Source organism: Rhinopithecus roxellana, chromosome 9 (genome assembly GCF_007565055.1).
Source record: "Rhinopithecus roxellana isolate Shanxi Qingling chromosome 9, ASM756505v1, whole genome shotgun sequence".
In the NCBI taxonomy this organism is placed as follows: domain Eukaryota; kingdom Metazoa; phylum Chordata; class Mammalia; order Primates; family Cercopithecidae; genus Rhinopithecus; species Rhinopithecus roxellana.
The window spans coordinates 1,808,251-1,821,418 of NC_044557.1; the positions used below are offsets into that span (position 1 = coordinate 1,808,251).

The 13,168-nt window shown below is 39.7% G+C and overlaps 1 protein-coding gene across 1 annotated transcript in view; it reads right to left on the reverse strand.

The window, feature by feature from the left end:
• KCNU1 (potassium calcium-activated channel subfamily U member 1) overlaps positions 1–13,168 on the reverse strand; it is a 165,036-nt gene that overhangs the window by 138,539 nt on the left and 13,329 nt on the right. The window contains exons 3-7 of the mRNA XM_030937901.1: positions 5,291–5,352; positions 4,094–4,184; positions 2,980–3,091; positions 1,943–2,018; positions 602–677 (exon numbers count right to left, since the gene is read on the reverse strand). Coding sequence (XP_030793761.1) covers positions 602–677; positions 1,943–2,018; positions 2,980–3,091; positions 4,094–4,184; positions 5,291–5,352 — 417 coding nt within the window. The remainder of the gene's footprint in view (positions 1–601; positions 678–1,942; positions 2,019–2,979; positions 3,092–4,093; positions 4,185–5,290; positions 5,353–13,168) is intronic.

The following is a 13,168-nucleotide window of genomic DNA, read 5'->3' on the forward strand; positions in this document are numbered from 1 at the left end:
CAATTTCTGTATTTGCTAATGACTGCTCCTCAACTGTCCTCACAAAGTAAGGTCCAGGAGTTCCTTTCCTATGGTTGAGATCCATTTCCTAGATTTCTCATTATGTGGGATAAGAACCAGCCTTTCCTATAGGCAAAGGAGGCAGCTAGGTATACAGACTGATTTCAGGAGGAGGATCAAAAAAGCCCCCAAACTCCCCTTTGCAACAGTAACTCCTCCCTCATATGTTTCCAGCATTTATAAGTCTGAAATCCTGTAACTGGCTTCATTTCCTTCACTTTTTAATTTTTTTTAACGCTAGAACTCTTATGAAGATACAGTGATACGTTTTACTTATTGCTGATACCTTTGGAGCTTACTGGGTCTTTCCCTAAGAGTAGGTTTTGAAAGTTGGAAGAGGAAACAGAGACACCTTGATTGTAGGATATACATATTTGTGAGAATATGAGGGTAAAGAAAACCTGAAAATGGGAAGTAGAAAGACACACCTCTAACTGGCTTACAGTGGTGGAGACAGGGGCTCAGCAGGTTCCCTTCCATTTTTCAAAAAACGGATGCTGGTAACAACAGACACCACTAGGAATTGTGATGAGATGCTTACCAGGTGAATGAATCCCGCAGCTGTGAACCAGGTGCTGAGAACTATTGACAATAGTTTGGAAAACTTCACTGAGTTACTAGAGGAAGAAAGACAAAGAGCTGTTGGGTCTAACAGATTCCAGAACAGCATAAACACCTCATCCTCTAAGATGTTGCTACACAAAGTGTGGCTCATGGACCAGAAGGAATGGCGTTACCCGAGAACATATTCGAAATGCAGCATCCCAGTCCCTGCCCCGATCTCTCAATCTGCACTGGTACAAGATTCTCTGCTTGATTCACGTACACATTAGAGGTTGAGAAACACAGCTTTGAAACTCGCCCAGTTACATATACTTGTTTGGAAAGTCTGAATTTTGCTGCGATATCCACTAGCCTCATATCACTTTTAAAATATGTTACATGTGGATCATGGAGATTGTTATATTGTCCAACATAGTAATATGCAATGCATTATGCCAGGAATCCAAGGAGTAGAAATCCAGGGAGCAGATTTGCAAAATAAAATTCTGAACAGAACACAAAAATATAAAGTCACTCAGGCTGCTGAACTGATAACAGGGTCTTCAAGTGAAGGATGAGAGGGGCCCTTGTCACCTAAGGAGAGCCCTAGAGTTTAGCTGAGATCTCTCTGGTTTTCAGGCAGGACCACCTGTCACACAGGAGCAGCCTTTCCTCCTCCAGCTTCTCCATAATTCATAAACACATAGAAATGAAATCCACCTGGCCTCTAATATTTGATGCTTCTAGTTTGACTGTCAAGGCATGGAGATTTTGAGTAGGTAACAGACCAAACTGCTCAAAACTTTACAAGTATTGCTGCTCAAAGGCAGTTTGGATTATGTTCTTGTTGTCTGGAAATACTTAGGTGGCTATATTTCTGCAAGCAATAGTTCACTGCTGGCTGCTACTGGGTAACATATGCTTCAAGGAATTGTTTTACACTCTAATGCCTGAAGAATTATTTCTTTTTCTTTACCTAGCCAGGAGAGACGTGCGTTGTTAAAGCAAATATATGGAACCAATACCTCTGAATTGTTTTGACTTTTTTTTTTTTTTTTTGGTGGAGGGACCTAGAATTAAAACCTAAATAAACTTATACACCATAGCTTTACAAAACAAAGACTAAACCAGTGATTTAAAACGATTGCAAAGTTTTCAGCTACTTTAAGATGCAATATAATGGGAGAATGTGAACAAATAATATTTTGGCAGCTGAGAGATTTCATGATCTTTGCACTGAAATTCTGGTAAGAAATGCATTGAGTTTAAGGTCCAGTTAATACATTCATTTTCTAATCCAAACTAGTAAGTAAGCAGTACTTCGGTCAGGGCTATTTACCTGGTCTTGATGGCTCGTAGAATTTGCAAGATTCGAGGGAGTTCTAGCAGCCGCAATGCTCTTAGGAACCTTAAACCTACAAACCAGTGGAAAGAAGAAAGCTGCCAAAATCAGAGGGTCACCCCAGAGGGAGCCTACGTTATAACATCATTGGAATTGCTTACATTCTTTTTCTTCTCGACATGTTCCAAATCTGTTCTCAAGTTATAGGTGTAACAGCTTAAGCTGTAGTTCAAATACTAGCCCTGACACTGTTGTAACCTAAGGCAATCCCCTCACCGTCTCTAGTTCCTTATCTGTAAGATGGGAATGTAAAATGTAAAATGTTACTATTATAATAGTACCAACCTCACAGAGTTGTAGCATCCCTATCAAGCGTGTAGAAGCATGCCTGACATATTATGGGGACTATTCATTTTACTCTATTTAACTCTTCTTTGGAACAGAGAGCAAATTTTCCCTTAACCACTTAAACTCCTGACATTACAGTCTCTATGATATGCTTCACAATGTTTGTATAATATTTTACTTTAGGTGGCATGATAATGTTAGCAAGGAATGGAATTCATATTTATTTTATGAAACTGATAAAAGCTACATAATGTCCATGCACTGTCAACACATTCACCTTAAAGACAAAACAATTAAATAAATAATTCTCTAAAATGCCATAGTACATATGGAGGTGATGATTAGCTTTTAAAGACAAAGGGAGGTTTTTGACCTCCCCCAGGTCCTGTGGGATCCCAGCATAAAGGTGTCATGAGGGGAATGAGATGTTGGTACCTTGCCTCTCACATTACAAGTGCAGTCAATTCCATCAACACCTATTGAACACCTACTGCGTGCCTGCTGCGTTGCAAAGTGTTAAAGTTAAAAGGTTTCTGCAAGTGTATTGTAAAACCATACTATTAAGGTGAGGGGTTTTTAAAATGACAGTCAGGCATTAAGCAAAAATGAAAAATAGATACTTATAAATGAATGTTGAGTTTTTATTTTTTCATAGATATTGCTACCAGTTCCCACAGCACACTTACCTAGCCAATTGCTCTTCAAATAGTAAGAAATAAAGGTTGGTGGGATGGTAAAGATGTCTACGATAGAATTCATCTCCAGCCAGAACTTGATCTTGTCATCAGCTGCCATAAACTATGAAACGGAAACAGAATAACACAAATTCTGTTACCCTCAAGAATTTTGAAGTGAACACAAGAGACAGCATTATTCAGCTACATTTTAATCATCAGCTGAAGCCTTGATCTCCTTCTGTTTTACATATACACGGACACATATATTTATATGCTATGTGGATGCTTTGGGAGGCCAAGACAGGCAGATAGCTTGAGGTCAGGAGTTTGAGACCAGCCTGACCAACATGGTGAAACCTTGTCTCTACTAAAAATACAAAGATTAGCTGGACATGGTTGCAGGCACCTGTAATCCCATCTACCCAGGAGGCTGAAGCAGGAGAACCATCAGAACCTGGGAGGTATAGGTTGCAGTGAATGAAGAATGCATCATTGCACTCCAGCCTAGATGACAAAGCAAGATCCTGTCTTTAAAAAAAAAAAAAAGATATGTTTTTATATATAGCATGCCTATATATACATACATATATGTATATATTTTATATATACACATTAGTCTCCCACAAACAAGGAATGAATAAAGAGATTGAAATCTAGATCTAGAAAAGGTCTTAATAAATACCTCTAGAGTGAGAGAAATATTTAACAAATGAGTGTAACAAAATGAAACAAAGATACAAAGTTATTTTCCACAGTTGTATTGCAGGCATGCCACCAGTGGAGCCAAAGACATCTCCAGAGACTTGCTACTCAAGTTCTGCTCGTTTGACTTTATTAGTAAAGATGGGAAGCCAGTAAGGAGGCCATGGGAACACGATGATGGCATTTAACATAAGAATCACTTTCATGTTGTGTTGGAACTTTTAACCTGGTTTAGGGTTTCACGTGCAAGACAGAGAGTTTTTAGGGATCAGTATATATTTAGCAAGTTAGAGCACAGATGATCTATCTTTAGAGTTTGAAAACTCAGGCAGATTGTAGGACTAACTGAGACACAGTTAGTTCTCTGCATGTTGTGCCTGTGGTGTTTGGATATTCACTCCCACTTTCAGTAGGTACTTACTCTCAATCCAAAATAGAAACTGAAGAAAGCATTGAAAACCAAATCAATAGGAATGGTTTTGTCTTCGTATGATGAACAGCTTCTAACAGGGCTGGGAAATAAAGAAGGACAGTTTGTGAAGATGAACATTTTAAAAGTGGTATCTATATAAGACCAACTAAAGGGAAAGAATAGGAGAATTTTTCTTTATTCACCATGAATCCAGACACTTAAGTTCAGATCTCAAGGAAATTACCTTTTCTCTTGGGAGTAGAGGAACGCATGAACAAAACCAGTGGACTGCCCATGGCACTGGAAATAACAGGAAAATTACCCACAATTTCTTTCCTAGGATGTATTGGTTCTATTTCCATTTTAACAATGGGGATTCAGAGCCAGAGAGATGATGGAGCTCTTCCTGGTTTGCAAGATCATCTATCTAGTCAGTGTATTTCAATTTTATTATCTTCTGATACAGAGATACTCTAGGTCAAATGGATTGATTTGAACCAATTTCAAAGAAAATATCCTAAAAGATCTCTTAGGAATTTACAATGCAAAGACAACCAGTTTCCCTAGGTTATCTAAAGTTGCCTGGCTTTCTGCGGCCCTGCAATCCCAATTCCATTTTAGCTAGAAATCCAATATAATTCCCAGGTGATTGACATGAAATTCAGAGTAGAATGGGCTTTGTCCAAAATAGCTGCCCTAACCCTGAGAAATAAGAAGAGGATGCTTTCAGAGGACAGCAGGCAACAATTCGCTTCTTTGCCGCAGGTGAGGGCTGGCATTTTCCTTTCTCAATACCATCCGAAGTTGCCTGAAACCTATGAGAAACCCTGAAACTACAACAGAGTTTCTGCTCCAATACCCAAGGAAACCAAAGACATACAAAATCTTCATGAGTGGCCTAGGTGAGGGAAAGAAAGCTGAAGGCTGGCATCCCAGAGACTCCAGAGTAAACCTGGGGTGGGGGTTGCAGACCACCCTGACTCCTAGCAGTGGAAGGTGGCAGGATACAGGAAACTCTTGTATATTTTGCAGAGCTGGGCTTAGTGCTTACTGGGAGAGGCCAACCACATCAATTTTTATGAGCTTGTGTGTGTGTGTGCATGTGTGTGTGAAAGTATATTAAGCATTATTCCTGAGGAGAAAATTCCACATTAGCCGAGCAATGTACTGATATAGCAGACAAGCATGACTGGACATTGTACTCACTCAGCAGAATTGATGAAATAGATAATAAGAGACCCAATGCTTAGTACAAAGACAAGGATCACCTGAAAATGAAAAACAGGGACAAATGTCTAAATCCACTTCATTTGCATTAAATAACATCGACAAAAGTTTGTTTTCTCTTTTTACCGTGCCTGTGTACGTACAGACATTTATTCACATATTCACTTATGTTAGTTCATTCATTCATTCATTCATTCATTCATTCATTTATCGATTCAAGAAAACTTTTTTTTTTTGACACGGAGTCTGGCTGTATCGCCCAGTTTGGAGTGCAGTGGCGCGATCTCGGCTCACTGCAACCTCCGCCTCCTGGACTCACACCATTCTCCTGCCTCAGCCTCCCGAGCAGCTGGGACTACAGGCGCCTGCCACCACACCCGGCTAGTTTTTTTTGTATTTTTAGTAGAGACGGGGTTTCACCGTGTTTGCCAGGATGGTCTCGATCTCCTGACCTAGTGATCCGCCTGCCTCAGCCTCCCAAAGTGTTAGAATTACAGGCTTGAGCTACCGCGCCCGGCTGATTCAAGAAAACTTGATTGGACCTTTCCTGACTATTAAAAAAATGAATATGCACCCATTTTACTTACCTAATTTTCACTTGCATACACTTCAGAATACACAGTTTGTCCTTCCTGCGCTTCTAGAGCTTTTTAATCTTTGATCTCAAGAGGCCCTATCATGTGATCACTTGTTCACTCATCAAACATCTATTAAGTGCTTAATAGGCATTATGCAACTTATCACATGCTAGAAAAGAAGGGGTTATGGGAAATAGACCCTGGATTTGAATTGTTGGTTATACTATAGAAAAAATTACAGACATGTGTTCCCTAAAGGAGAGCCAGAATTTTTGCAGTAGGGAAAATGCTGCAAGTGAGAAGAAGGTGGTTTTTTCCCATGCCAGTGCCTCGGTAAAACAGGGATAACTCGGGGAATGCAATTAGAAACTGTCCATTCAAAGCCCTGGGGGTGTTTGGATAAAACCTTTTGCGGCCTTCATGACATTTCAGGTTAATTTTAGGTAATTTAACATCCCTCCAGTTATTTCTTGTTTCCAAACGATCCAGCTCTTGAACATGTTCAGTCCAGTGTAATTCTAATAATGAAACTCTGGATTTTTATTTAGGATTAAATCTTCTCTTAATTTTAGCTCAGATATTCCTTGGGTGGGCTATGCATATTGTGAAAGGACTCGGTTTCATCTCTGTTAACCATTTCTAGGTTGTTATTCCTGGATTCTGCCGACTAGGCTACCACTGACCTCTCCAGAATTGTAGCTCCATCTGGGGAGGGATCAGAAAAGGGAGATGAGAGAAGGAACTTGCTTCTCTGACTGGTGTTAGATCATGGTGCTCACACCCTGGGGCTCTCTGGCCATGAAAGGTCTTTAATGTTTACTTTCATGGTGGTCCCATTGTTCTTTGGAGATTCCAACTGAATTCATGTTCAAATTCCACAAAGATTTCTCTCGCTCCTCTTGTGACCCAAGTACTCTTCTGTTCATCAGTAAGCAACATACACAAAGATCCCTGCCCCCTCATGGACATCACAGCCTGGATGACAAATGAAGATAATTAATATGCAAATCATCTGATATGTTAGAAGTGAAATTCTTTGAAAATAAAACAAAGCAAAATAAAGGGGGAAAATGCAAGGGGAAGAAGGGGAAGAGGGAAGACAATCTTTTTGATTTGTGGTTTCCTTGATTTCTGTGAAGCCTGTTCTCTCATGGCCACTCTTCTCTCACTACTTCCCACCCTCCTGTTTTCTGCAGGAGCCCTTATCCTCCCAGATCCCCCATTCAGCTGGTTATAGAAGTCTCTCCCATGTGATTCATGTTTGGCCCATGGAAACTCTTAAGTTTTCTTTGCTCCAACAAACACTGGAAGGGACAGATTATGTCCTGGGTGGCAACTCGTCTGACACAAAGCAGCCAGCCAACAGTGAGCCACAGAGGAGGCACAGACCTGTCCTCTGTGCTCCCAAAGTTCCAAGGAAGGCAAATTGAGATTTCTGACTGGTCCCTCTTCAGCTTTCTGTTCTAAGTTTGAGATGAGGGGAAAAGTACCCTCACATTTCTCCAACAGCGGAGTCCCTTCCAAAAATGCTCTTCTATTTCAAATTTACCCTAGTTTACAAGTGATTGGGTAAGAGGTTAGGAGCTTCAACTGGTTTTCTTTCAAGAGCTTTGTAAGTGGTAGTGCTGGGGTCTCAGCTCTTATTGTAAGTTCCATTTTTGTTTTGTTTTTGGTTTTTTTGAGACGGAGTTTTTCTCTTTTGCCCAGGCTGGAGTGCAGTGGCGCAATCTCGGCTCGCTGTGACCGCCGCCTTCCTATTTCAAGCAACTCCCCTGCCTCAGTCTCCTGAGTAGCTGGGATTACAGGCACCTGCCACCACACTTAGTTAATTTTTGTATTTGTAGTAGAGATGGGGTTTCACCATGTTGGCTATGCTGGTCTTAAACTTCTGACCTCAAGTGATCTGCCTGCCTTGGCCTCCCAGGTGCTGGGATTACAGGCGTGAGCCACGGCGCTTGGCCCTGTAAGTTCCATTTAAAAAATCTAGGTTAAGTGTTGATGAAGATAATACTAAGATTGACGGTCTCATGCAGATATTCAGTTGCAACTGTGGTCTGAAGCTCAGAAAAGTTGTTGGGAGTGGAGATATATATGTGTTTGTGTGTATTTATACACACGTATATACATTTAATAGCAGCATATTGATAATTGTTAATAATTTTAATGAAATCCTTTTACTTTTCTTTACATATGATTATGTACATTTTTTTTCTCTTATGAAATCCCATAGAAGGTTCAAGTAAAAATCATATATTGACAGATTTCTGGAAAGATGATGGCATACATGCCTTACTTTTACAATCCCTCCAACCCGTGGAAATGAACAAAAACATGTAAGTAAATTTAAAAAGAAAAAAAAAAGTGTTGAAACTAAGAACTGAATACCACAAACCCAAAGAACATTACCCAGAAATCATAGGAAACTAACAGCAAAATGTACATTAAAACCAAAAGAAGGCACTGGGAGCTGACAGCTTTGTGGACACTAAGGAGAGGAAAGATCACCTGATGCCCATCAAGCAGACCATCCAGAGACAAAACTCCTTACCTGAGGAATTACAAGTAATTGGGCTTTCTTATTACCTAAAGCAGGCATCTGGTTCCATGTTTCTTTCCCCCAAATTTACAAGTAACCAGAATTTCTATACATCTCTGGATTGCATGCATGTCGAAACTCATCGCGCAACCCTTGTTGACATCAAGGCACCACGATGTCTACAAATGTAATCATTTATGCAGACCTATGGGCTAATATGGTTCAAATTTCCCTTAAGCTCCTGCTTTAAGGTCCAAAACACCCCTAAGGAAAAATCCATCTCAGCATACTCAGTCCTCTTTTGCTGAAGCACCCTGCTGCACACTCAGTCCTGTTTTGTCAAAGCACCTTGGTGCCCACTCAGTCCTGCTTTGCTGAAGCACCTTGCTGCACACTCAGTCCTGTTTTGCTGAAGAATATTGCTGAACTCTACTGCAGTTTTCTTTCCTTCTGATAACACTTTCCTTTTTCAAACCTGTTATACTGTTGTCAGTCATTCTTACCAACTCTCAAGATGAGTACTTTCTGATGCTAGGGCTCTGACTGACACTGTTCAATGAGTCGGGTAGAAATGATAGATAATTCTGAGAAGAGCTGTAAATTTCTCACTGGGTTGGAGGAGCAAAATCTGGAAGAGCTGACTGTTCAGAGACGGGTAGAAAGCCCTCTACCTGAGCCATGGAGGCCATGGATTGGAGATGGGGCCATCCAGCTGAAAGTGGTGGAGAGGAGACACCCTGAGGCTGAGTAGTCCCGGAGGAGGAACCTCTTGGCTAGTGGCAACAGTTCTTTTTCTAGGAAGCACATTAGAAAGAAATCAAAGAAAAATTAACTGAAAGAGTGGAGACCTCATCCAGACAGAGCCTTCTTTGTAGAGTTGCTGGCCTCAGCCTTATTTCCCACGCTTATCTTTATGAGGAAACACATAGAAACCTGGGACTTTGATTTTCACAACTGGATCTAAAAAACCCTGTTTAGTTAGCGGATAGTTGTGGGGGTCTTCAGATAAGAAACACAATGCAATGCTTTTTAAAAGGGCACCAAGAGTACTCTAAACTTGGGAATATTAACATATCATGGAGAAGTGCCTGTTTTATGAGAAGTATAGGAAAATAGGAGGATCAGGCAAAGAAAGTACATGGAATGACTTTCATGAAAGAGTTAACACAGAATCTGTTACGATTTAACATTTTAAAGTTACGATTAGAGTTTCTAGTGAGACTTGAGAGGATATTATACTGATGAAATAAATGCAGCCTACAATCAAAAGGAACAATAAAAGAATGAGAGAAGTCTTAGGGCAGGAGGGAATGTGACTGACAAAATTGATATCTCAGTTGAGGTACTGAATAGCAGAATGGATACTGATGAAAGTGAACTAGAAAAAAGGAATTCCCCAAAACCACCAAGCCAAAAAAACCGAGATAAAAATTATAATTAAAAGGGCAGGGGCCTGGCACAGTGGCTCATGCCTGTAATCCCAGCACTTTGGGAGGCCGAGGTGGGAGGATCCCCTGAGGTCAGGGGTTCAAGACAGGCCTGACCAATATGGTGAAACCCCATCTCCACTAAAAATACAAAAAAAAAAAATAGCCAAGTGTGGTGGCATGCGCTTGTAGTCCCAGCTACTCAGAAGGCTGAAACAGGAGAATTGCCTGAACCCGGGAGGCGGAGATTGCAATGAGCCAAGATTGCACCACTGCACTCCAGCTTGGGTGACAGAGTGACACTCCATAAAATAAATAAACAAATAAATAAAAATAAAAGGCAGGGAGGTTAAATGCAAGAGAAACAACTATAATGGGCATTCTAGAAGGATAAGACAAACACTTCTACTCCCCCCACAAAAAAAAGAATAGCTAAAGAAAAAAGCAAAAGGTGATTCCCTGAATTGAAAACTAACCTGAGCCTAGATCGAAAAGGCCCACCAAAACTTGTCAGGGAGGAAACATTGAAAGAAGACACACACACAGCCATATCATGGGGAAATTTCAGATTTTGAAGATAGTCTATACTTTTCTATATTGGAAAATATAAAAATACAGGTTATCTGCAAACTAAAGAGGGCAAGACTGACTTTGTAATTCTTTCTAATCTGTATCAGTCAGGATCCGGAAGGGAAAGCAGAAGTCACACCAGTCATTTTAAGAGAATTGAATTTTAAAAGTTTATTAAGTAGGATTGGAGGATCAGAAAGGCAAAAAGAGGAATATGGGCATAACTCACTGTGAGCTTCTGCATCCCAGTGCCTGGGGGATCAACAAAAAAAAGGTTGGAATTCTCAAAATTTAGTAGTTTAAAAGAGGTGCTCTTTGGAGTTGGGATTCAGACTGTCGACGATAAGAGTCAAACTCTGTAAAATATTTGAAGAGATTTATTCTGAGCCAAATATGAGTGACCATGGCCCGTGACACAGCCCTCAGGGGATCCTGAGAACCTGTGCCCAAGGTGGTCAGCGTGCAGCTTGGTTTTATACATTTTAGGGAGGCATGAGACAGCAATCAAATACATTTAAGAAATACATTGGTTTAGTCTGGAAAGGCAGGACTCAAAGCAGTGGTGGGGAGCTTCCAGGATATAGGTAAATTTAAAAATTTTCTGGTTGACAATTGGTTGAGTTTGTCTGGAGACCTGGGATTGATAGAAAGGAAATGTTCAGGTTAAGGTAAAAGACTGCGGAGACCAAGGTTCTTCTGAAGTCTTATGATAGTTGCCCTTAGAGACAATAGATGACAAATGTTTCCTATCCAGATCTTTAAAACGTGCTGGACTCTTAGTTAAGCTCTTTAGGATTGGGAGGGCCTGGAAGAAAAAGATCTAGCTATGTTAATAGAGATTCTTTACACATGCAAATATTCCCCCACATAGGACAGCTTTGCAGGGCCATTCAAAATGTGGCAAAGAAACATGTTTTGGGGTAAAAATATTTTGACTTTCTTCTTCTGGCATAATGTTATGCCAGTCAGATTGGAAAGTAACTCCCAATATATAGGGTTAAATAAAACCTATCGATGAGAATTTACGGTTTGTAGGGCATGACTCCCTACATCCCTTAGATAGGAATTTGGGCAAGATAAAAATAATCAGAACTTAGTCCTCAAGACCTAAGAGGAAGGATCCTGGCACAGACGGTAATTGTGCCTCTGCAGCGATGCTGTGAGCTGCTTGTGGCAATGTTGGAAGAAAAAAATGGAAACAAGAACCAAGTACAACAACTGGACTAAAAATCTGTTGAGTAGGTGGGACTGAAAGGAACAGACACAAAACACAGTAGCAACAAACAACTCCCTTTTCTGACCTCTAGGCTTCCTGCCTCGTCTTGTACTCCCTATTGGCAGAGTCTAGGAGCAAACTTACAGAAGAGACACACTTGCTGAGTTCTGGCCCCGCCTCACAAAACAGAGGAGAGAGGCTACATTGGGAGCCGCTAGACAATAGCTTAGTACCTGGCATGTGGCCCTAAGTGCTAGAAAACACTGGAGCAGCTTTTACAGAGTTTTAGGAAAAACAGATTGTAAGCCAAGAATTCTAAACTGAACCACATTGTTGTTTACTTGTAAGAGCAAAAAAAAAAAAAAAAAAAAAAAAACCTTTCGGACACTCAAAGATTCAGAAAGTATACTACCCACACTTCTCCATGGCAAATGAATATGAGCACTTCTTAAAAAAAAAAAAAAAAAGAAGAAAAATTCAGAAAGAAATAGTACGTTATGTAAGAAAAACTGGTACATAATAAAACTGATAAAATTAGGTTTTAGTGTAATTTTAGACTTTAAAGCAAACGTTAAGAAGAAATCATACTACATGTATAATGCTACCTGACCTCCCCTGCAATTATTCTCATACAAAAGGAGCATATAGATACACCAAACACACAAAGATACACAGAGAAATATAGGGCAGATAGTTTGTTCTGCATTTGATTTACATAATGTGTATAATAGTCTATTAAAATTAAATTAGCCACATTAGAGGATGCCAAAAAATAAATTAAAGTAATAAAAAAAAAGTAAAAATGTAAATATCAGCCAATGGTCAGTGCTTACTCTGCCTTGAGTGTTTTACATGTATTATGATAGAATTCTCCTTGCAACACTCTAATGGGTGTTATTATAACCTCCTTTATATTCATATTATGTGAATGAATTCCAATTTAGAAAAATTAACTCACTCGAGATTACATACTAGGAAGTGGAGTCGTGAGTGTTTGAACCGAAATCTCCTGAAATTCACAATCACCATGTAGCTCTGCCTCTCCGGTGAGATAGGAAATTCAGACCCTAGCAGAGCTCCTAGTGTGTGTCCAATACCTGTTCTCTCTTTCTTTGCTAACTGATCTCCCATTTGTTTGTTTAAGCCACTAATATTTAGATATTCTATCATGCAGTACATTTAATCTCTAAATATAATACAAAGGCCAATAAAATAGATCACCATAAAGGAAAATGATCACATTCTCCTGGCAAATTAAAAAATAAATGTATTTTTAAATCAACACAAGAACAAAAATCCAGCTATATGACACTTCCAAGAGACATACTTAAGAGGAAATAAGAACGAAAGATTGAAAGAGAGCTGGGTAAAGATATCCCAGTAGGAATAAAATGAAAACAGGAGGATCAATGTTACATGCTAATATTGCATTCTAAAATATTCCAGCAAAAGCAAAACAAAGCCAAAAATAATACAAAATTTGGCAAAAGTGGATATTTCATATTGATAAAAGGCACTATCAACCAAGAA